Source organism: Hypanus sabinus, chromosome 1, assembly GCF_030144855.1.
Source record: "Hypanus sabinus isolate sHypSab1 chromosome 1, sHypSab1.hap1, whole genome shotgun sequence".
Lineage (NCBI taxonomy): Eukaryota > Metazoa > Chordata > Chondrichthyes > Myliobatiformes > Dasyatidae > Hypanus > Hypanus sabinus.
In genome coordinates this window covers 168,350,146-168,371,911 of record NC_082706.1, presented here as the reverse complement: position 1 = coordinate 168,371,911, position 21,766 = coordinate 168,350,146, and the positions used below count along the sequence as shown (strand labels likewise).

The 21,766-nt window shown below is 41.7% G+C and overlaps 1 protein-coding gene across 6 annotated transcripts in view; it reads left to right on the top strand.

The window, feature by feature from the left end:
- Positions 1-471: 471 nt before the first annotated feature.
- Positions 472-21,766, top strand: part of alkal1 (ALK and LTK ligand 1) — an 85,873-nt gene continuing 64,578 nt past the window's right edge. For 3 of the 6 annotated variants that reach the window (XM_059980846.1, XM_059980855.1, XM_059980836.1), the window contains exons 1-2: positions 683-772; positions 1,047-1,148. In XM_059980846.1, coding sequence (XP_059836829.1) covers positions 733-772; positions 1,047-1,148 — 142 coding nt within the window. In that variant the 5' untranslated portion in view covers positions 683-732. The other 3 variants (XM_059980884.1, XM_059980906.1, XM_059980914.1) reach the window with 3 other exon arrangements.

The following is a 21,766-nucleotide window of genomic DNA, read 5'->3' as shown; positions in this document are numbered from 1 at the left end:
TATGTTATTATGTTTGTACCTAATAAAGAACCTCAGTTCCCAGTGTCCAATGTGAATGGTTCACCCAGAATGGGAAGTGAATGGGTCACTCATGCTCTGGGCAGGTTGAACTGAAGCCATTTCGTAAATCTGTAAATAAAATATTTTTAACATTTTTACCCACACAAATTTATTTTTGTTAAAGAACAAACACAGCAATACCCATCTACATTAATCCTGTTTTTCCCCTTCCGGCTCTAACTTCTATGTCCTATCTATCTGAGTGTCTGTCTAAATGTAATTTAAATATAAAATTGTATCTGATTCCACCACTTCCACTGCAGTGTGTTACAGATATCAACCAGTGTTTGTGCAAAATAGTTGAAAGATAATATCCCAGTTCTATGTACTCTGCCCTGGACTTTGAAAGCAAATATGCCAAAAATCAGAATCGGAATGAGAATCAGGTTTATTATTTCTGGCATGTGATGTGAAATTTGTTAACTTAGCAGCAACAGTTCAATGCAATACATAATCTAGCAAAGAAAAATATGAATAAATAAACAAGTAAGTCTATTATGTATATTGAATAGATTTTTTTAAAATGTGCAAAAACAGAAATACTGTATGTTGAAAAAAAAGTGAGGTAGTGTTCAAGGGTTCAATGTCCGTTTAGGAATCGGATGGCAGAGGGGAAGAAGCTGTACCTGAATCACGGAGTGTGTGTCTTCAGGCTTCTGTACCTCCGACCTGATGGTAACAGTGAGAAAAGGGCATGACCTGGGTGCTGGAGGTACTTAATAATGGATGCTGCCTTTCTGAGACACTGCTGCTTGAATATGTCTTAGGTACTTTGTAGGCTAGTACCCAAGACGGAGCTGACTAGATTTACAACCTTCTGCAGCTTCTTTCAGTCCTGTGCAGTAGCCCCTCCATACCAGACAGTGATGCAGCTGTCAGAATGCTCTCCACGGTATAACTATAGAAGTTTTTGACTGTATCTGTTGACATGCCAAAACTTCTCAAACTCCTAATAAAGTATAACTGCTGTCTTTCCTTCTTTATAGCTACATCAATATGTTGGGACCAGGTTAGATCCTCAGAGATCTTGACACCCAGGAACTTGAAGCTGTTCACTCTCTCCTCCTTTGATCCCACTATGAGGATTGGTATGTATTCCTTCATCTTACCTTTACTGAAGTCCACATTCAGCTCTTTCGTCTTACTGACGTTGAGTGCCAGGTTGTTGCTGTGGCACCACTCCAGTATTTGGCATATCTCACTCCTGTATGCCCTCTCGTCATCACCTGAGATTCTACCAACAATGGTTGTATCATCAGCAAATTTGTAGATGGTATTTGAGCTATGCCTAGTCACACAGTCATGTGTATATAGAGAGTAGAGCAGTGGGCTAAGTACATACCCCTCAGGTGCACCAGTGTTGATTGTCAGAGAGGAGGATATGTTATCTCCAATCTGCACAAATTGTGGTCTTCTGATTAGGAAGTCGAGGATCCAATTGCAGAGGGAGGTACAGAGGCCCAGGTTCTGCAACTTCTCAATCAGGATTGTGGGAATGATGGAACTAAATGTTGAGCTATAGTTGATGAACAGCATCTTGATGTAGGTGTTTGTGTTATCCAGGTGGTCTAAAGCTGTGTGGAGAGTCATTGAGATTGTGCCTGCTGTTGACTTATTGTGGCAATTGACAAATTGTAATGGGTCCAGATCCATGCTGAGGCAAGACTTCAGTGTAGTCATGACCAATCTCTCAGAGCATTTCATCACTGTCGAGGTGACTGCTACCAGGCGATAGTCATTAAGGCAGCCCACACATTATTCTTCTTAGGCATGGTATAATTGTTGCCTTTTTGAAGCAAGTGGGAACTTCTGCCAGTTGCAGTGAGAGGTTGAAAATGTCCTTGAATACTCCCACTGGTTGGCTGGCACCGGTTTTCAGAGCCTTTCCAGGTATTCCATTGGGTCTTCTGCTTTGCGAGGGTTGATTCTCTTTAAAGACAGCCTAACAGAGATCACAGGGTCATCAGGTGCAGTAGGGAGCTTCACAGCTGTAGTTTTGAAGCATGCATAGAAGACGTTGAGTTCATCTGGTAGTGAAGTATCGCTGCCATTCATGCTATTGGGTTTCGCTTTGTAGGAAGTAATGTCTTGCAGACCCTGCCAGAGTTGCCGTGCATCCGACGTCGCCTCCAACCTCATTCGAAATTGTCTCTTCGCCCTTGAAGTAGCTCTCCGCAAATCATACCTGGTTTTCTGGTACGGCCCTCAGTTGCTAGACTTGAAAGCCACAGATCTAACCTTCGGCAGACGGCTTATCTCCTGGTTCATCCACGGTTTTTGGTTTGGGAATGTACAGTAAGTCTTTCTGGACACACATTCATCCACAAAGGTTTATATGAATTTGGTGACAGCTGTGTCATACTCATCCAGGTTCAAAGATACAGTCCTGAATGCAGTCCAGTCCACCAATTCAAAGCAGTCCTGTAGGTGCTCCTGTGCCTCCCTTGTCCATACTGCTTGGTCCTCACTGCTGGTGCTGCAGTCTTCGGTCTCTGCCTATACTCAGGGAGTAGAAGTACAGCCAGGTGATCAGTCTTCCCAAAGTGAGGGCGTGGAATAGCACGGTAGGCTTTCTTGATGGTAATGTAGCAATGGTCCAGTGTGTTGATTCCTCTAGTATTGCAAGTGATCTGTTGATAGTAGTTGCTTAGTGATTTTTTTCAGACTGGCCTAGTTAAAATCTCCCAAAATGATGGTGAAGGCATTAGGGTGTGCTGTTTCGTGCATGTTGATCCCATTACTCAGATCATCTAAAGCCTGATTGACATTGGCCTGAGGTGGAATGTAAACTGCTACCAAAATGACCCCAGAGAACTCCCACTGTAGGTAAAAAGGACGACACTTAACTGTTAGATATTCCAGGTCTGGTGAGCAGGATTGGGACAGCACTGATATATTTGTGCACCAAGAAGAGTTGATCATGAGGTATACTCCTCCACCTCTGCTTTTGAGAGAGTCTACAGATCTATCCTGACGGTGTGTAGTAAACGCATTGATCTGGATCGCTGCATTCAGTACAGAAGGGGTTAACCAGGATTCCATGAAACAAAGGACACACACAGTCCTAATGACTCTCTGATTCAGCACCCTAGCTCTGAGATCATCGATTTTATTCACCAGAAACTTCATGTTCGCCAGCAAGATAGTCAGTATAGGGAGATTAAAACCCAATTTCTTTAAACGCACTTGTAACCCGATTGATTCCTAAGCTTCCTCTGAGGTGTCCTCCTCCGTGGGCACTTATGACCACAATCGCTGTTGTTTCCATCAGTTTCAAGCAGTGATAGCTTGTCTAAACAAATTAAAACATCTTTGTTGATTGTACTGACCTTGGGAGTAGTTGTGCTTTTTAGCTGTATCAGGCTGAAATGGGTATTTTTAATTGTATCCATTGAGAGTACTGCTGCTAGTCAAGTTGCGCCTAGGCGCCCCAGAAGTATATAGCACCTTCATAATCGTAACTCTGTGTAACCACTTCCAGGGAATTAGGAAATTGAACCACAAGCCTTTCTGTTCAACATTCTTTGGTGTCCTTCGAAACCACTATTTATGTCTTACCCCTATCTGACTTCCCAAAATGCATTTCTTGGCACTTCTCAGGATTAAATTCTGAGTTTCATCTGCTCGATCTCTAAAAGGAGCTCATTGGGGTATGGTCATGTTGTAATGCATGGGGCAGTAAATTAAACCAGTCTACTTACAGAGGAGTACCTCTACTTAATGAAGGGTACAAAAGAAGGATATTTAAAAGCAGTTTATAGATGTAACCCAAACTCTTCAATGGAGCTGGACTTCAGAAACAGACTACAATGCACATCCAAATCAGAATCAGGTTACTATTACTAGCATATGTCATAAAACTTGTTAACTTTGCAGCAGCAATGCAAAACATAATGAAGAAACAAAAAAATGAATTACAGTACATTGTCTATATATGTATGTGAAATAGTTAATTTAAGGTAAGTCATGCAAAAAAAAAACAGAAATAAGAAGTAGAGAGGTAACGTTCATGGGTTCAATGTCCATTTAGAAATCAGGTGGCAGAGGGGAAGAAGCTGTTCCTGAATCGCTGAGTGTGTGCCTTCAGGCTTCTGTACCTCCTACCTGATGGTAACAGTGAGAAAAGGGTATTCCCTGGGTGGTGGGGGGTCCTTGATGTTGGAAGCTACTTTTCTGAGGCACCACTCCTTGAAGATGTTTTGGATGCTATGGAGGCTAGGATCCATGATGGAGCTGTCTAATTTTACAACTCTCTGCAGCTTGCTATGATCCTGTGCAGTAGCCACTCCCACACCCCCTCCCCCTCATATCAGACAGCGATAGGGCCATCAAAATTCTCTCTACGGTACATCTGTAAAAGCTTTTCAGCATTTTAGGTACAAAACAAATCTCCTCAAACTCTTGATGAAATATAGCTGCTATCTTGCTTTCTTTATAGCTGCATGAATGTGTTGGGACCAGGTTAGATCCTCAGAAATATTGGCATCCAGGTACTTAAAATTGCTCTCTCTCTCTTCACTTCTGATCCCTCTATGATGACTCATGTGTCTTCCATCATCTTACCCTTTCTGAAGTCCACAATCAGGTCTTTGGTCTTACTGACGTTGAGTGCAAGGTTGTTTTTGTGACTCCATTCAACTAGTTAGTATGTCTCACTCCTGTACGCCCACTCATCACCATCTGAGATTCTGCCAGCAATGGTTGGATCATCAGCAAGTTTATTGGTGGCACTTGAACTATGCCTGGCAGTTTGATGGGAGTAAGAAATTTAAGTGGTTTGGCTGGACTAGATGGGCTGAAGTGCCGGTTAGCGTGCTGCATTATTTCTTTGACTATATTGTAAACAATTTAAGCAACCAGGTCATGTACACAGGGATGCATATACCTACACACACTGCAACACACAACCATCTCTGGAGACGGCCTATCTACTGATATCTACTATAAGCCTACAGACTCTCACAGCTACTTGGACTATTCCTCTTCCCACCCTGTCTCTTGCAAAAAGGCTATTCCCTTCTCACAATTCCTCTGTCTCCACCGCATCTGCTCTCAGGATGAGGCTTTTCATTCCAGGACAAAGGAGATGTCTTCCCTTTTTCAACAAAGGGGCTTCCCTTCGTCCACCACCAACTCTGCTCTCAAATGCATCTCTCACATTTCTCGCACATCTGCCCTTACCCCATCCACCCGCCACACCACTCAGGATAGGGTTCCCCTTGTCCTTACCTACCACCCCACCAGCCTCCAGGTCCAACATATAATTCTCCGTAACTTCCGCCACCTCCAACGGGATCCCACTACCAAACACATTTTTCCCTCCCCCCCCTTTCTGCTTTTCGCAGGGATCGCTCTCTACGCAACTCCCTTGTCCACTCGTCCCCCCCATCCCTTCCCACTGATCTCCCTCCTGGCGCTTATCCTTGTAAATGGAACAAGTGCTACACCTGCCCCTACACTTCCTCCCTCACCACCATTCAGGGCCCCAGACAGTCCTTCCAGGTGAGGCGACACTTCACCTGTGAGTCAGCTGGTGTGGTATACTGCGTCCGGTGCTCCCGATGTGGCCTTTTATATATTGGTGAGACCGACGCAGACTGGGAGACCGTTTCGTGGAACACCTACGCTCGGTCCGCCAGAAAAAGCAGGATCTCCCAGTGGCCACACATTTTAATTCCTCGTCCCATTCCCATTCTGATATGTCTATCCATGGCCTCCTCTATTGTCAAAATGAATCCAAACTCAGGTTGGAGGAACAACACCTTATATACCGGCTGGGTAGCCTCCAACCTGATGGCATGAACATTGACTTCTCTAACTTCCATTAATGCCCCTCCTCCCCTTCTTACCCCATCCCTGACATATTTAGTTGTTTGCCTGTTCTCCATCTCCCTCTGGCTTCCCCCCACCCCCTTCTTTCTCCTGAGGCCTCCCGTCCCATGATCCTTTCCTTTCTCCAGCTCTGTATCACTTTCACCAATCACCTTTCCAGCTCTTAGCTTCATCCCACCCCCTCCGGTCTTCTCCTATCATTTCGCATTTCTCCCTCCCCCCTCTACTTTCAAATCTCTTACTATCTTTCCTTTCGGTTAGTCCTGACGAAGGGTTTCGGCCCGAAACGTCAACATGGCTTCTCCCTATAGATACTGCTTAGCCTGCTGTGTTCTACCAGAATTTTGAGTGTGTTGTTGTTGCAACAGTACTCCACTCTCTCTTTCTCTCTGAGCGTAACTTGTGGCTATGTTCAGTCACAGTATGCCACATGCTTAGCATTATCATTAATGTTTCCCTCCTCAGATCTTTGGGTATCATCTTCACCCCACATTCTCTTAACAAACAACAACTTATTTTCCTCTCTTTCTGATAATTTCCTTTCCTAAGGTATAATTTGAATCCTGCAACTTCAGGCTGAACTAATTACTTTGCATGTGGAACTTAGTCAATTTGCCTTTTGAAGTTTACTTGCAACATGCCTTTGGGCTTGTTCAAGTTCTGCTGAAGAAACAGCAAACCCGATTCGCAATGGAAATGGTTTTTGTGCAGCTCACAACCAGTTCAGCTGATTTGTTTCAGTGACATTAAAGATATTTTTAGGCTTAATCTGCTACATGAAGTGATTGCATTTTAGCTATTTACATCATAAATATTTATAAATATTTGAGGTCTATAACACGTTGACAACTACCTAGATGTTTTACTCTCCAAAGATAGAGTTGTTCCATTTTAGATCTTAGACTTAGATGCGTTTAGTGCAAAATATTAAAAAAAACTGACTTTATTGGTTCTGTGCTTTAGATATTCATCTTCATTTACACCCACAAAGTTGCCCCTTCAATGACACTCAACCACATGTAAGCTGATGTTGAATGCTACTATTGAGACTGCATCTAGTCAAACGTATTGAACCCCCTCTGTTGCTAACAAGAACAGTCAGAGAATTTTCTTTCCTTTACCTTTATCTTTCCCCCTCTACAAGCCACTTGCAAAACTCATGCGCCTCTTTCTTACTTTATTGCCGACAAATGTTTCCTCTGCATCTGCTCTCTGCTCTGAGCAAATTGTTAGGTCTTGCTTTGGATTGACAGTTGAAATGCACCACAAAATTCTCCCTAGCATCTCGGAGCCGTGTGACTGAGCCAGTGAAGATGCTTTGCAAAAACTATCCCACTTTTCCATGTATATTACCCCAGTGACTTTCTGGGTTTTGCCACATTATTTGTACCAAAGGGAAGCTATTTAACCCAGCGTGTATGCAAACAGTTTTGCAATACATGCCATTTACTTCTACAGCTTGTTCTTACAAGTTACATATCCAGTAATTTTCCTCCTAGTATTCATTTGGGAACTGCTAAGACTTGCACAAACACATATGCTCCGCTGGACAGCTGTGTTCCCTGTGGCCCTATATGCTTTCAAAATCTGCAGACATCTCAAGATACTGGAAAAGTATCACCTATGCTGAATCCCCAAAATGCTCTAAATTGACTGGAAGGATAAGCCACCTCTCCCTGCCCAAGTTCCCCAGAACTGAGGTGCTAGGCACTCTCAATCAGCTACCTTAGGCAAGAAATGTTGAAAGCACGTATATTACCACATTGCTGAAGCCGGCACACTTTTCTTTCATGTGACGGAAAGAAAGATTCAGGACAACCTTGAAGAGAGTAAGCAGGCAGGGAGAGTAGATGATTCAAGGATGTGCACAAATCTTCCTTGAAGAAACGCAGTGACTCACAGAGCCTCTACCCATGATGGATGAAAGTGGAACAGTGTTTGCCATGGGGCTGAAATGGTTAGGGCAGTGAATTGAGAAACATACAGAAGCTCTGCATAAATGACAGAAACAGCAGCCCATCTCAGAGACCTACCCACCCGAGCCAGTCACTCACCTCCTGATCCATCTATGGAAGAGTCTGCAGTCTCCATCTTAGCCTCACATCACCTGAGAACACATGAAACCAGAATGGAAGCAAGTCATCCTCAATCCCAAGATATTGATGAAAAGAAGATGACTATTTGATCTTCATCTCTATCAAACAATATACTTGAAGTCCATTAATTGGCTGAAATGCTGTTCTTTCCTCCCCAACCCACTTCTGTAACTTTTGCTAAGCACTTTACATCAAGGTGAATGCAGAAGGGGAGTGCTGGCTACCTGCCTTTTGATTGCTCTGCTCCTGGAGAGAGGAGAGACTGCTGTTTGATCACTGGGGAATCGCTCTGCTCCTGGAGAGGAGAGACTGCCGTTTGGTCACCGGGGAATCGCTCTGCTGCCGGAGAGGAGAGACTGCCGTTTGGTCACTGGGGAATTGCTCTGCTATTCAAGTGAGGAGAGGCTGCTGTTGTGCTCAGAGAAGGCTACCCAGGTTTTCTGTGCTTTGGATTTGGTCTATAGACATTTTTCACTTACAGTTTTTTTATATTCTGTGATTTCACCTGATCTTTCTCGTTCTTTGTGTGGGGAGGGAAGAGAATTTGGGGGTCGATATGCCTGTTCTGTTTTTGTTTTTTTTGTGTGGGAAGGGGGGATTTGAGAGGGTGTGGGTTTGATGATCAGGCTGCCTTCTTTACTTTCTTGGTTTCATGGCTAGCTGGAGAAGAAGAATTTCAGAGTTGTATACATAATAGTAAATGAAAAAAAAATTCCAGAGGTTTTTTCCATGGATGAATGATGAGGCTTTGAAATTCTTTACTTCAGGTAGCAGTGGAACCTTAGTCATTTTATTTCATTTAAAACTGAGCCTGATGGATGTCTGGAAGTTCATGAAATGAAATGAAGAAGACAGGATTTGGTAAGTTATCTTAAAACAGATTTGCCTTTAAAATTTTCATTATTGGAGCAGGAGCAGAGAATAAAGTATTTTTAAGTAACAAAGTTCTATTCATCAGTTTTCTCCTTGAAGATTAACTCATACTGTCTGGTTACTGTACTTGCCAGAGGCATAGCCCTAAGAGGGCATCTCTGAAAAAAGGTTTTCAAATTTTTTATATATATATAGAACTCTAGTTTGTTTTTTGATCTTAATAATACTGTGTTCATTGTATATTACAGATGGTTGTTTATATTACTTTAACAATGGTCTTATTGAAATTGTTGCCAAAAATATTAATGTTTTTGTATTGAGTCCATACGCTATGAACAAATTTTAACATGGAGGGAGAGGCAACAACACCTCCACCACAGTTATGCTCAACACTGGTGCCCCACAAGCCTGCATCTTCAGCCCATGACTCCACTCTCTAGACACTCACAGACTGCATGGCCAGATTCTGCTCTAAATCAATCTATGAACTTGCAAATGATACCACAGTAGTGAATTGAACTTCAAATAATGCTGAGTTGGAGAACAGGAAGGAGGTAGACAGCTTAGTGATATGGCACATTTCCCTCCAAATCAGTAAAACAGAAGAACTAGTCATGACTTCAGAGGGTTGAAAGCTTTGAGTTACTAGAAGTGAACATCACCAATGGCCTGACCTGGACCAATCATGTAGATGCCACTGCCAAAAATATCTCACCAGTGCTTTTACTTCTTCAGAAAGCTAAAGAAATATGGCATCTTCCCTTTGACCCTCAATAATTTTTATGGGTGTGCTATAGTAAACATCCAAACTCGTTATGGCAACTGGCTATGACCACAAGACACTGCAGAGTTATAGAGGAAACACAGCACAGCACAGGCACCAGTCTTCCTCCATAGACTCTGTCTACACTTCTTCCGGCCATGGTAAAGCCCAACTTACCATGGGAATTCTCCTTTTGCTCCCTATAATCAGACAGAAGATACAAAAATCTGAAAGTGTGTACTATTTGGCTCAAGGATAGCTTTTTTTGCCACTGCCATAAGAATACAGAATAGTCTCCAGTATGATAAGATGGATTCTTGACCTTACAACCTAACTTTTACTGGCCTTGCAGCTGCCTGTACTGCCCTTTCTCTGTAATGGTAATGCTTTATTCTGCACTTCGTTGCTGTTTTCACTTGTAGTACCTCAAAGTGCTGATGTAATGAAATAATATGGATGGATGGCTTGAACAATCATTTTTACTGTCCTTTGGTGCATGTGACGATAATCATTTTGTTGTTAGAAAATGAAAATTTACCAACTTTAACATTTCCCATGTCATGACTGGGAGAGATATTTGGAGGATAAATGTAATCCTTTGTATGATGCGATTGTTGATATTTTTACTAAATGAGTGAGCAATAACAACATTGTTGCTAGAGTCATAAAGAATTACAGCACAGTTAAGCCCTTTGTTCCACCTAGTCCATGCTGAAACCATTTAAACTGCCTACTCGTACCAACCTTGTTTACATCTTTCCTGTAAGTAGGTGACTAAAACTGCACAAAATAGATTGTATGAATAATTTTATACAATACATAAGCAATGGCAATAAACTTCGATCAGCATCAGAGAAGGTACCTGTGTGCTTCCCTACAATGTTGTTTAAAAATACTTCTTTTACCCCTGTTCTTTTTTATTAAATGAATTTATGATATTAACATATTTGTGAAGGCAAATGTGAGTACTATACATAGAACTGGATCTTTGGTAATCAAACCATAGAGAGGGCCTTAACAATGTGTGTGGTATCTAGCCTGCAGTTTGCAATGTGTGAATAGGCCATACCACATATTTCTTAAAAGAACGCACAAAATTTCCACATTCTTCTTCATCATCAGCATCACTGTTAGGAATTGATATACATGACATGTTTCAAACCCTAGTCAGGCTAACACTGTAGGCCAACAGTGTTGTTTTGTTTTGCACATTTTGTGGTTTTGTTTGTTTTGTGGCTATCTGGAGAAGACAAATCTCAGAGTTGGATACTGCATACATACTTTAATAACAAATGAATCTTTGAACCCAAGACTCAAAAGTGGTGATGAATCAGCATATAGGAAGGTGACTGAAAATCTGGTGGAGTGGTGCCATAACAACAACCTCTTACTCAATGTGAAAAGACCAAGAAGTTGACCATTGACCAAGCTGAGGAAACTGAAGCTCCATGACCCAGTCTCATGGACAGGACCAGTAACTTTCAATTCCTTGCTGTGATTATTTTGGAGGACTTGTACTGGGTCCAGCATATAAGTACAATTATGAAGTACCTCTACTTCCTTAGAAGTTTGCAAAGATTTAACATGACATCTAAAACTTTGAAAAACTTTTATAAATCTGTAATGGAGAGGATATTGACTGGATGCTTCACTGCTTGCTATAGAAAGACCAATGCCCTTGAATGGAAAACCCTACAAAAAGTAGTGGATATAGCCCAATCCATCACGGGTAAAGCCCTCCCTACCATTAAGCACATCTACGTGAAACTTGGTCATAGTACAGTAGAATCCACCATCAGGGATCCCAACCACCGAGGTCATGTGGTCTTCTCACTGTTACCATCAGGAAGAAGATGCAGGTGCCTCAGGACTCAGGTTCAGGAACAGTTTTTACCCCTCTTGAACCAAAGCAGTATGTATGCAGTATCCAACTCAAGTTCACTTGACCAATCATTGAAATGTTGCCACAATTTATGGACTCACTTTCAAGGACTTTTCATCTCATATTCTTGATATTTATTGCTTAGTTATTATTATTTCTTTCATTTTGCATTTGCACAGTTAGTTGTCTTTTGCACACTGGTTGAACGCCCAGGTTGGTGTGGTTTTTCATTGATTCTATTAAAGTTATTATTCTATTATGGGTTTATTGAGTATACTGACAAGAAAATGAATCTCAGGGTTGTATGGTGTCATATACTGTATGTACTTTGATAATAAAGTTACTTTGAATTTTACATAAGATATTTTTAGGAACTATGGGATAAGGTTGATGGCCAGCTAATGCAATGAGGAAAGTTTTTAAAAAAAACTTTTCATAGTGCAACATCCATTGAGAACCATTCAGTGTGGGGCAGGGGAAGACAAATACTCAACATTTGTTTTCTCAGCCCTCACTTAAATCCCCCTGATGAGATCAAGGAAGGAACTAAATAGCCATCTCTTCTATTAACATATCATTAAAGACATATCTCTGCTACTTAGTTCAGGACAGGTCAATTTATGTTCTGGCTGTTGATGTATCCAGGAACCTCTCATTGAAGAAAGTAACCAATAAAGCATAGTTCGGGCATCTAATGTTTTGTACTCAGAATCCTTTGGACCAGCGACTGATGTGCATATTCAACGTGGTTTTGTCAGTTGAGGTGTGTTCTCATTGTAATTCTGTAATCCTGCAATGTTATCTATTCACACCCATAATGTTGAATATATAGCCATCAAAATATTATTTAATCATTTATTGTTTTCTTTGTGTTTAAAAAGTACAAAACACAACTATAGTTCTATAGTCCTAAGAGCGCACAACCAAAAGAACGGTTTGTTTGTCATGCTGAATAAAGTTTACTTACATCTGCATATGGTCCATTCAACTCTGTTGTGGGGTCTGGATGTCCTTGCAAATGGGCTGTTAAACAGTGTCGTTAATTGTGCTCGCACGTTCCAGCCAATAAGTGTTTCATTGTCCTGGTATTTAACTCCCTTCCTCTTGTTTCAGTCTTGCTGAGTCTTATTCAATAGCACAGCAACATTAATGCTCCCTCTTTTGTCCTTGTTCCAGGAAAGAAGACTGCAATCTAGATTGACAATTTAAAGGACCAGTATTTATTTAGTGTTAAGTTACTGCTTCCGAACCATATGTCAGCATTAGCTTTCAGTTTGAGAGTTTTAATTAATAGTCTTGTTGGCATGGGGCTTATTGTTTTTCTTTTAATTCTGCAATGAACTGTTCATCTGCTTCAGTATCTCTCCCTCTGTACTTGGACCATAACTGCACAACTCTCATCAATTCAGTCGCTACAATCACTAGATCTGTTTGTTGCCACAGTGCACTGAGTGCAACGTTATGAATGCGATTTTGATATAAGTGAATTTTTGAAAAAGAAATTGCTTTTTTCCGCTTGATGGAGGATCAAGTTAGTTTCCAAAATCTGGAAAAGGTTGGTGAAATCTATGGCAGAGAACAGAAGATGGCAATCTGGTTTTTATGGAAGCCATTTGTAGAGTGAAGAAGAGAAGATCCCTATTGTGTCATTTAAAAGTGGTATTCCTTCTGATTGTGACCTGCAAGGGAAAATACAATGAAATGTGAGGACATCTGTAGATCAAAGTCATAGAGTGGAGCCAGCAGCAGAATATTTGCTTCAGCATATGCAGTACCATATGCGGTTCTTTTGAAAATATTTAATTAATTATTATAAATGCATTCTGCTGCTATGCACGGTGCTCTTACTAGAGACAAATGAAATAGATGATGGCACTGGCTGAGGTGTTTCTGGATGCATCCACAATATCCGGAAAAGGAAGGGTGAGCAGCCAGAAGTCGTGGTATATATTGGTACCAATGACACGGGAAGAAAAAGGGAGGAGGTCCTCAAAAAAGAACATAGGGAGTTAGGAAGGAAGCTGAGAAGGAGGACCTCAAAGGTAGTCGTCTCAAGAGTGCTGCCTTTGCCACATGACAGTGAGGATAGGAATAGAATGAGATGCCAGATAAATGCGAGGCTGAAGATTTGGAGCAGGGGCCGGAGATTCAGATTTCTAGACAATTGGGACCTCTTCTGGGCAGGTGGGGCCTGTACAAAAGGGGTGGGTTGCACTTAAATCTGAGGGGGACAATATTCTTGTGGGCAGGTTTACTAGAGCTGTTGGTAGCGGTTTAAACTAATATGACAAGGGATGGGAACCAGTGTGATAGAACTGAGGATGAGCCAGCAGTTTTACAAGTACATGATGGATGTAACATGAACGTAAGGAAGAACAAGCCAATGCAGCCAGAGAAAAGAGTTAAATTATACTACAGAGAAAAAAATTCAAATCTGTGAGGAAGGCAGGACTGAATGTGCTGTATTTAAATGCATTTAGCATTTGGAATAAGATGAATGAACTCGGTGCAATTAGAGACTGGATGGTATGACGTTGTGGATATCACTGAGTCATGGGCTGAAAGAGGGCCATAGTTGGGAGCTTAACATCAAAGGATATATTTTGTATCATAAGGCCAGGCAGGAAGGTGTAGTTGGTGGTGTAGCTCTGTTGGTAAAAGATGGAATTCCATCTTTAGAAAGAGGTGACATAGGGTCAGAGAATGTTGAATCTTTGTGGGTGGAGTTAAGAAATTGCAAGGGTAAACATCCCATTATAGGAAGCATATATAGGCCTCAAAATAGTGGCCAAGATGTGGGGTTGAGATTGCAAAGGGAGCTGGAAAAGGCATATAATAAGGATAATGACACAATTGTAATGGGAACTTCAATGTGCAATGGGATTGGGAAAATCAGGTTGGTGTTGAATTGCAAGAGAGGGAATTTGTTGAATGTGTATGAGATGGCTTCTTAAAGCAGCTTGTGCTTGACCCTAATCGGGGAAAAGTTATCTTAGATTGGGTGTTGTGTAACAACCCAGATCTTATTAATGAGCTTAACGTAAAAGAACCTTTAGGAGGCAGTGATCATAATATGATTGAATTCATACTGCAGTTTGAGAGGGAGAAGCATAACTCACATGTATCAGTTTTGCAATGGAATAAAGGGAATTACAGAGGCATGAGAGAGGAGCTTGCACAGCTGGATTGGAGGAAGATACTGGCAGGGATGACAGCAGAGCAGAGGTAGCTGAAGTTTCTGGGAATAGTTCACAAGTTGCCAGATATGTATGTCCCACAGAGGAAGAAGTTCTTAAATGGCAGGGGTCGGCAACTGTGGCTGACAAAGGAAGTTAGTGACTGCATAACAGCCAAGGAAAGGGCACGTAAGGTAAGAAAAGTGAATGGGAAGTTGGATGATTGGGAAGCTTTTTAAAATCCAACAAAAGACAACGAAGAAAGCTATGAGAAGGGAAAAGATGAGATATGAGGGCAAACTAGCCAATAACATAAAGCAGTATAACACAAGTTTTCTTAGTTATATAATGAGTAAAAGGGAGATGAGAGTTGATATTGGACCACTGAAAAATTATGCTGATGACGTAGTAATAAGGGACAAAGAATGGCAGATGAACTTAATGGTACTTTGCATCTGTCTTCTCTGTGGAAGACGCTAGCAGTGTGCTAGAGGTCTGTGAGTGTCAGGAGCAGGAGTGAATGTCATTGCTATTACAAAGGAAAATGTGCTAGCAAACTCAAAGGTTTTAAGGTGGATAAGTCACCTGTGCCAGATGGACTACATTATAGAGTCCTGAGAGAGGTCGCTGAAGAGATAACAAATGCATTGGTCATGATCGTTCAAGAATCCCTTGATTCTGTATGGTCCCAGAGGATTGGAAGATTGCAATGTCATCCCATTCCTTAAGAAGGGAAGAAAGCAAAAGAAAGGAAATTATAAGCCGGTTAGCCTAACCTCAGTGGTTGGGAAAGTGTTGGAGTCCACTATTAAGCATGCGGTTTTGAGGTACTTGGAGACTAATGATAAAATAGGTCAAAGTCAGCAAGGCTTCTGTAAAGGGGAATCTTGTCTGACAAATCTGTTAGAGCTCTTTGAGGAAGTAACAAGCAGGGTGGACAAAGGAGAGGCAATGGATGTAATTTACATGATGTCTGGCTTATTGGTTAATTCTAACCGGTATGGTATGAATAGGTCATGTCAGGATTCTCTGCCAGAATCAGAATCAGCTTTAATATCTCTGACATAAGTGGTGAGATTTGATATTTTGTGGCAGCTGTACAGTGTAATACATTAAAATAATATATATTACAATAAGAAATATATAAAAATAAAAATTATAATTAAATATGTAGTGTAAAACAAGAGTGAAAATAGTGAGCCTGTGTTCATGGGTTGGTTCATTGTGCATTCAGAAATCTGATGATGAAGAGAAAGAAGCTGTTCATTAAATGTTGAATGTGTGTTTTTAGGCTCCTGTGTTGCATTGTTCATCTAAATTTTTTTGACGTTTGCCACAAATCACTTGAATTTAGGTAATAAAACTTCTTGTGGTCTGAGAATGCTTAGCAATATATTTTAAAACTCTTCATTGGCTGACTGTGCATAACTAGTCACCTAATTCACTCTGCCCCTACGATGCTGAGCTCAATGTACGTAATATTTGCAAATTCTTGTAAATGTGCTATATGTTTCCCTTTACCATAGAAAAGGAAGATTAATTCACGTGTCCTTGAAAGTAGTGCCCTGTCACTTTTCAGAGGCAATGATGCATATTGTGAAAAGGAATTTGTGGATAATGTCTTTAATGTCAACCTGGAATGCATCCACGGTGAAATGATTTGCTGCCATTGTGATCACTCAGGTTGCTAACTGAGCCAAAAAGGCAGCGACTCACAGCAGCCAATCAGCCATTGGGATTGATTGACAAGAACAAACTAAAGTAAGGCAGGGGCTAGAGGAGTGGCCACTCTCAGAGCTGCCATCATTGAGGTGGTCAGAGTTAAAGTGGGGCTTTTGAGGCTTTAGCTCTTCACCGAGGAGAGGCTTGAGTGAGGGAAGGCAAAAGAAATTGTCAGTAGAGTTTCCTTCTCTCTTCCCCACAGTTTATTGTTTTTTCTCTATTGCTGTTCAATTAGGAATAGTAGAGATGCCTTGGCAGGATAGTGGAATGCTCCTCTTGTGGGATGAGGGAAGGCAGGGAGACCTCCTGTGTTCCTGATAACTACAGAGGTGCATCCAGCTACAGCTTCAAACAATCCATGTTAAGCACTTGGAGCAGGGACTGGATGAACTCTGGATCATTTGGGAGGCTGAGGGGGTGATAGAGAGGATGTTTAGAGAGGTAGTTACACCCAAGGTGCAGGAAAATGGGTGACAGGAAGGAAAAGGGGTATACAGCAAGAGTAAAGTACCCCTGAGGTCTTTCCCTCAACAACAGGTATACCACTTTGGATACTGTTTGGGGTGGGGGGGGGGGGAGATGACCCAGTAGAGGAAAGTCACAGTGGTTGGGTCTCTGGCATTGTGCCTGACTCAGTGACTCAGAAGAAAAGGAGGAGAAGAGGCGACCTGTGCTGAGGTGATAGGGGATTTGTTAGGAAAACAGGAAAAAGCTTAAGCAGAAGAGAATGAGATTCCCAAATGGTATGTTGGCTCCCAGGTGCCACGGTCCTCAGTAATCTTTAGTGGGAGGGTAAAAATCCAGGGGTCCCTGTAGGTACCAATGATATAAGTAGGAAGAGTGATAAATTTCTGCAAAGGGAAGTTCAGGGAATTAGGTGCTAAGTTAAAGGGCAGGACTGTGATCTCAGGATTGCTACTCATAGCACATGCTATTGAGGCCAGAAATAGGAAGATTATATAGGTTAAATGTGGCTAAGGAGTTGCTAAAGGTGGGAGATTTTTGGACAACTGGGCTCTCTTCTAGGGAAAGTGTGGTCTGTACAGAAGAGATGGTTTTCACCTGAGTGGAAGGGGACGAATATCTCAGCAGGATGGTTTGGTAGTGCTGCATGGGTGGGGGGTAGGGGGTTACTGTTTACACTAGAGTGCAGGAGGATGGGAACCAGAGTGCCAAAATGGATAGTGGAGAGTTTGTGGAGACAGATGTTAAGACCACGGACAAAGTCAGGAATCAAAAGGTTGAGCATGGTGAGTCTAATGTCCTGAGCTGCATATATTTCAATGCAAGAGGTATTGAAGGAAAAGCAGATGAGCTCAGTGTATGGATCGACACATGGAATTATGATATTATAGCCATTAATGAAACTTGGTTGCATGTGTGACAGGACTGCCAGCTCAATATTCTGGAGTTTCATTGTTTCAGTTCCGACAGAACAGCAGGGATTAAAGGAGGAGGTGGAGTTACTAGTCACGGAAGTTATCACACAGTGCTCAGTCAGGACAGACTGAAGAATTCGTCTAGTGAGGCATTATGGGTGGAACTAAGTAATAAGAAAGGTACAATCACATTAATAAGACTATATTAGAGACTACCCAACAGTCAGAGAGATTTGCGGGAACAAATTTGTAGAGAACTCACAGACTGTTGCAAAAGACGTGAATTGAATTGACTTCATTCCTTACATCCTTCACACACATGAGGAGTAAATATCTTTACTTTATGTCTCCATCTGAATATGCAATGTGCAATTTATAGTAATTTGTAATAAATAGTATGTACACCAGCACAGTCAATCTAGCATAGAAATACAATTGTATCAGCATGAGCTAATCAGTCTGATGGCCTGGTGGAAGAAGCTGTCCCGGAGCTTGTTGCTTCTGGCTTTAATGCTGTGGTACCATTTCCCACATGGTAGCAGCTGGAACAGTTAGTGGTTGGGGTGACTTGGGCCCCCAATGATCCTCCAGACCTTTTCTACATACCTGTCTTTGTAAATGTCCTAAATAATGGGAAATACACATCTGCAGATGCACTGGGCTGTCCGCACCACTCTCTGCAGAGTCCTGCGATTGAGGGAAGCACAGTTCCCATTGCTGGCAGTGAAGCAGCGAGTCAGGATGCTCTCAATTGTGCCCCTGTAGAAAGTCAGACAGACAGACAGACATACTTTATTGATCCTGAGGGAAATTTGGGTTTCGTTAATTGAGTCCTTAGGATATGGGGACTCATGCCAAACTTCTCCAACCGTTTGAGGTGAAAGAGGCACTATTGTGCCTTTTTCACCACACAACTGGTATGTACAGACCATGTGAGGTCCTTGGTGATGTTTATACCAAGGAACTTAAAGATGTTCACCCTCTCAAACCCAGATCCATTGATGTCAATAGGGGTGAGCCTGTCTCCATTCCTTCTGTAATCCACAACTTGCTCCTTTGTTTATGCGACATTGAAGGAGAGGTTGCTTTCTTGACACCACTGAGTTAGGGTGATGACTTCTTCTCTGTAGGCTACCACATTATTATTTGAGATAAGTCCAATCAATGTAGTATAGTCAGCAAATTTAATTAGCAGCTTGGAGCTGTGGGTGGCAACACAGTCATGGGTGTACAGGGAGTATAGGGGGAGCTTAGGGCACAGCCCTTAAGGGCTCCTGTGTTGGGGGTCTGAGCGGCAGAGGTGAGGAAGCCCGCAATTACAGCCTTCTGGCAATCTGACAAGAAGTCCAGGGTCCAGCTACACAATGCAGGGTGAAGGCTGAGGTCTCTTGAGTTTCTCAACGAGCCTGGAGGCAAGCATGGTGTTGAATGCTGAACCGCAGTCCAAGAACAGCACTCTCACATAAGCATCCCTCCTCTCCAGGTTTGTAAGGACAGTGTGTAGAGCTGTGGTTATTGAGTCAACTGTCGATTGGTTGTGTCTGTAGTTAAATTTTAGGAGGTCCAGTGTGGGTGGTAGCAAGCTGCAGATGTAGTCCTTGACCAGCCTCTCAAAGCATTTGCTTATTATCGAGGTCAGTGCGACAGGACACCAGTCGTTCAGCTATGTTACCTTGGTCTTTTTAGGTATAGGGACAATGCTGGATGTTTTGAAGCAGGAGGACACTCTACACTTGAGATGTAATAGTAGGTGATTTTAACTTTCCACATATTGAGTGGGAATCCCAAACTATAAAAGGACTAGATGGGAAAGAGTTTGTTAAATGTGTTCCGGTAAGTTTTCTTAATCAGTACCTAGAATTCCCAAAGAGACAGCTTGTTGATACCTGATCTGCTCATAGGGAATATGACAGGGTAGAAGATATAAGTTTGTGTAGGGGAACACTTAGCATTTAGCAATCATTGTTACGAACCCCGTAATTGGGTGTCTTACCAGCAAAGATAGGAGTATCCATTGAAGTCTGATGATACTATTTTTAACCATTTTTATTAGTAAAAATACACAAAAAATAATATCAATGCAAATATACAGAAAACATACGTCATCAATACTAAATCTAAAAGTGCGGGTATAATAATAATCAATAAGAAATAAGCTCTATCGTTGTCTAAGGGATAATGAATTGTCCAATGGAAATATAAAGTTCAGTTCAGTTCATACAGGCTGGTGTGTCTGAGGGGTGATCCCCAGACCCTACTTTTATCCCCACTCACAGGGTCTCAGATGTCAATCAGGTTGGGATGATGCAATCCCTCAACCAGACCACTCTGGTTGCCCCCGAGGGGTTTCAATGAATAGAACAGTACTCAATACACGATTCCTCCTCCAAGAGACAATAGCAGTAATCTCTCTCTTTGTCAATAGGAGACACTCCACCTTGTGTATCCTGGCATTGTCTCTCTCATCACTGACATGCTGTGTATCTCTCTCATTTCCTGGGTATCAGACGCGAAATAATAGTGATCTTGCGATTCTCAAAAAGGGGGGGGGGTGGGCATTAGCGATTCTGTACCCTTCTGCCCATCAGAGTTGCTCCTCATTCGTAACACCCCCATCCTTCTAAGGATTTTTACCACTGGGAAAAGTTAACTAATACAGAGTCTTACAGAATTTCAGAATCTAACGCAATACAAAAGAGTTTTTTCACTACAGTGTAATACAGTTATACATTCAATTCAGCATCTAGATAAACAGTCAGCGAGCACATTATCACTTCCTTTAATATGCTGTATCTTAATATGAAATTCTTGCAGCATCAGACTCCAATTTAATAACCACTTTTTTATTCCTTTTCTTCAGCAAAACAAAACTAAAGGGTTGTGATCTTAAGTATTTAATACAAAATGTGAACCAATACATGTGTGATTATTCTGTAATACATTACAATAGGTTATGCAAATACTAATCTTTATTTTACTTTTAAACTTAACAGTCAATCTTCCATGGTGTTGTCTTTATTATTTACATGCTTGGTTGAAATCCCTTAAAACCAGATTCTGTTATCCAAAGTGGCACCCTGTCAACCCTCGCCCCTTTTCCACTTAACTCGCACGTGCTTTGCTTGCTCACCAGTGTGGAATAGGCCTTTGCATACTCCTTTCATAGGAGTTATTTTATCAAAATGTTTTCCAAACTTAGCCCATCTACTGAACTTCCACACAATTCTTTATTTTTAAGCAAGTCGTTAGTTTTATCTTCAGGACCCTTCATTCTATTGGTTTTCAGTTTAATATCTGCAAGCGAACCCTCTTTGTCCAAACACCATTTCAAATTCTGCCTGTTCACAGCACTCCCTTGAATAACATTAGCGAGTGGGGCACCTTTACATTCCAAATTAAACTGTAATTGATTTGCAGGCACCTTGTTAACAAGCCATTGTTCTTTCAGCCTGGTTACTGCTTCTGACACCAATCCAGACTTTAAATTTTCTTTATTCAATTTAGGAACTACCCTTTTTCCTTCTCCTTCAATAATAATATCCACATCACCACCTTTTATCTCCTCACTAACTTCTAACACACCTTCGAACACAAACAACTGGGAATTCTCACTTCCCACTGGTACCAAGATTAACCCTTTCTTCACCTAACCAAGCCCATCTGACCCACAAGGACTGCATTCCTTTTTAACTGAATCAGATACCTCAGACTTTTCATGAGTTTCATTACTAGGTTCAGTACCACATGCATCACATACTCCAATGGGACATCTGCCTCTTCCAGTCTTTCAATACCTGTCCCCTTTTCAAATTCTAAGTTCCCCTGATCCTCCCAGTTACTCTCTGGGCAACACCCTTCCGGAGTAAACTCAACCCCGCGGGTTAAAACAACCTCATCTGCTAACCCAGCAGACTTCTTCAAGGTAATGGCATCCTTTTCATCTAGGACTGCCCTCATTTCATTATCTGGAACACATTTAAATT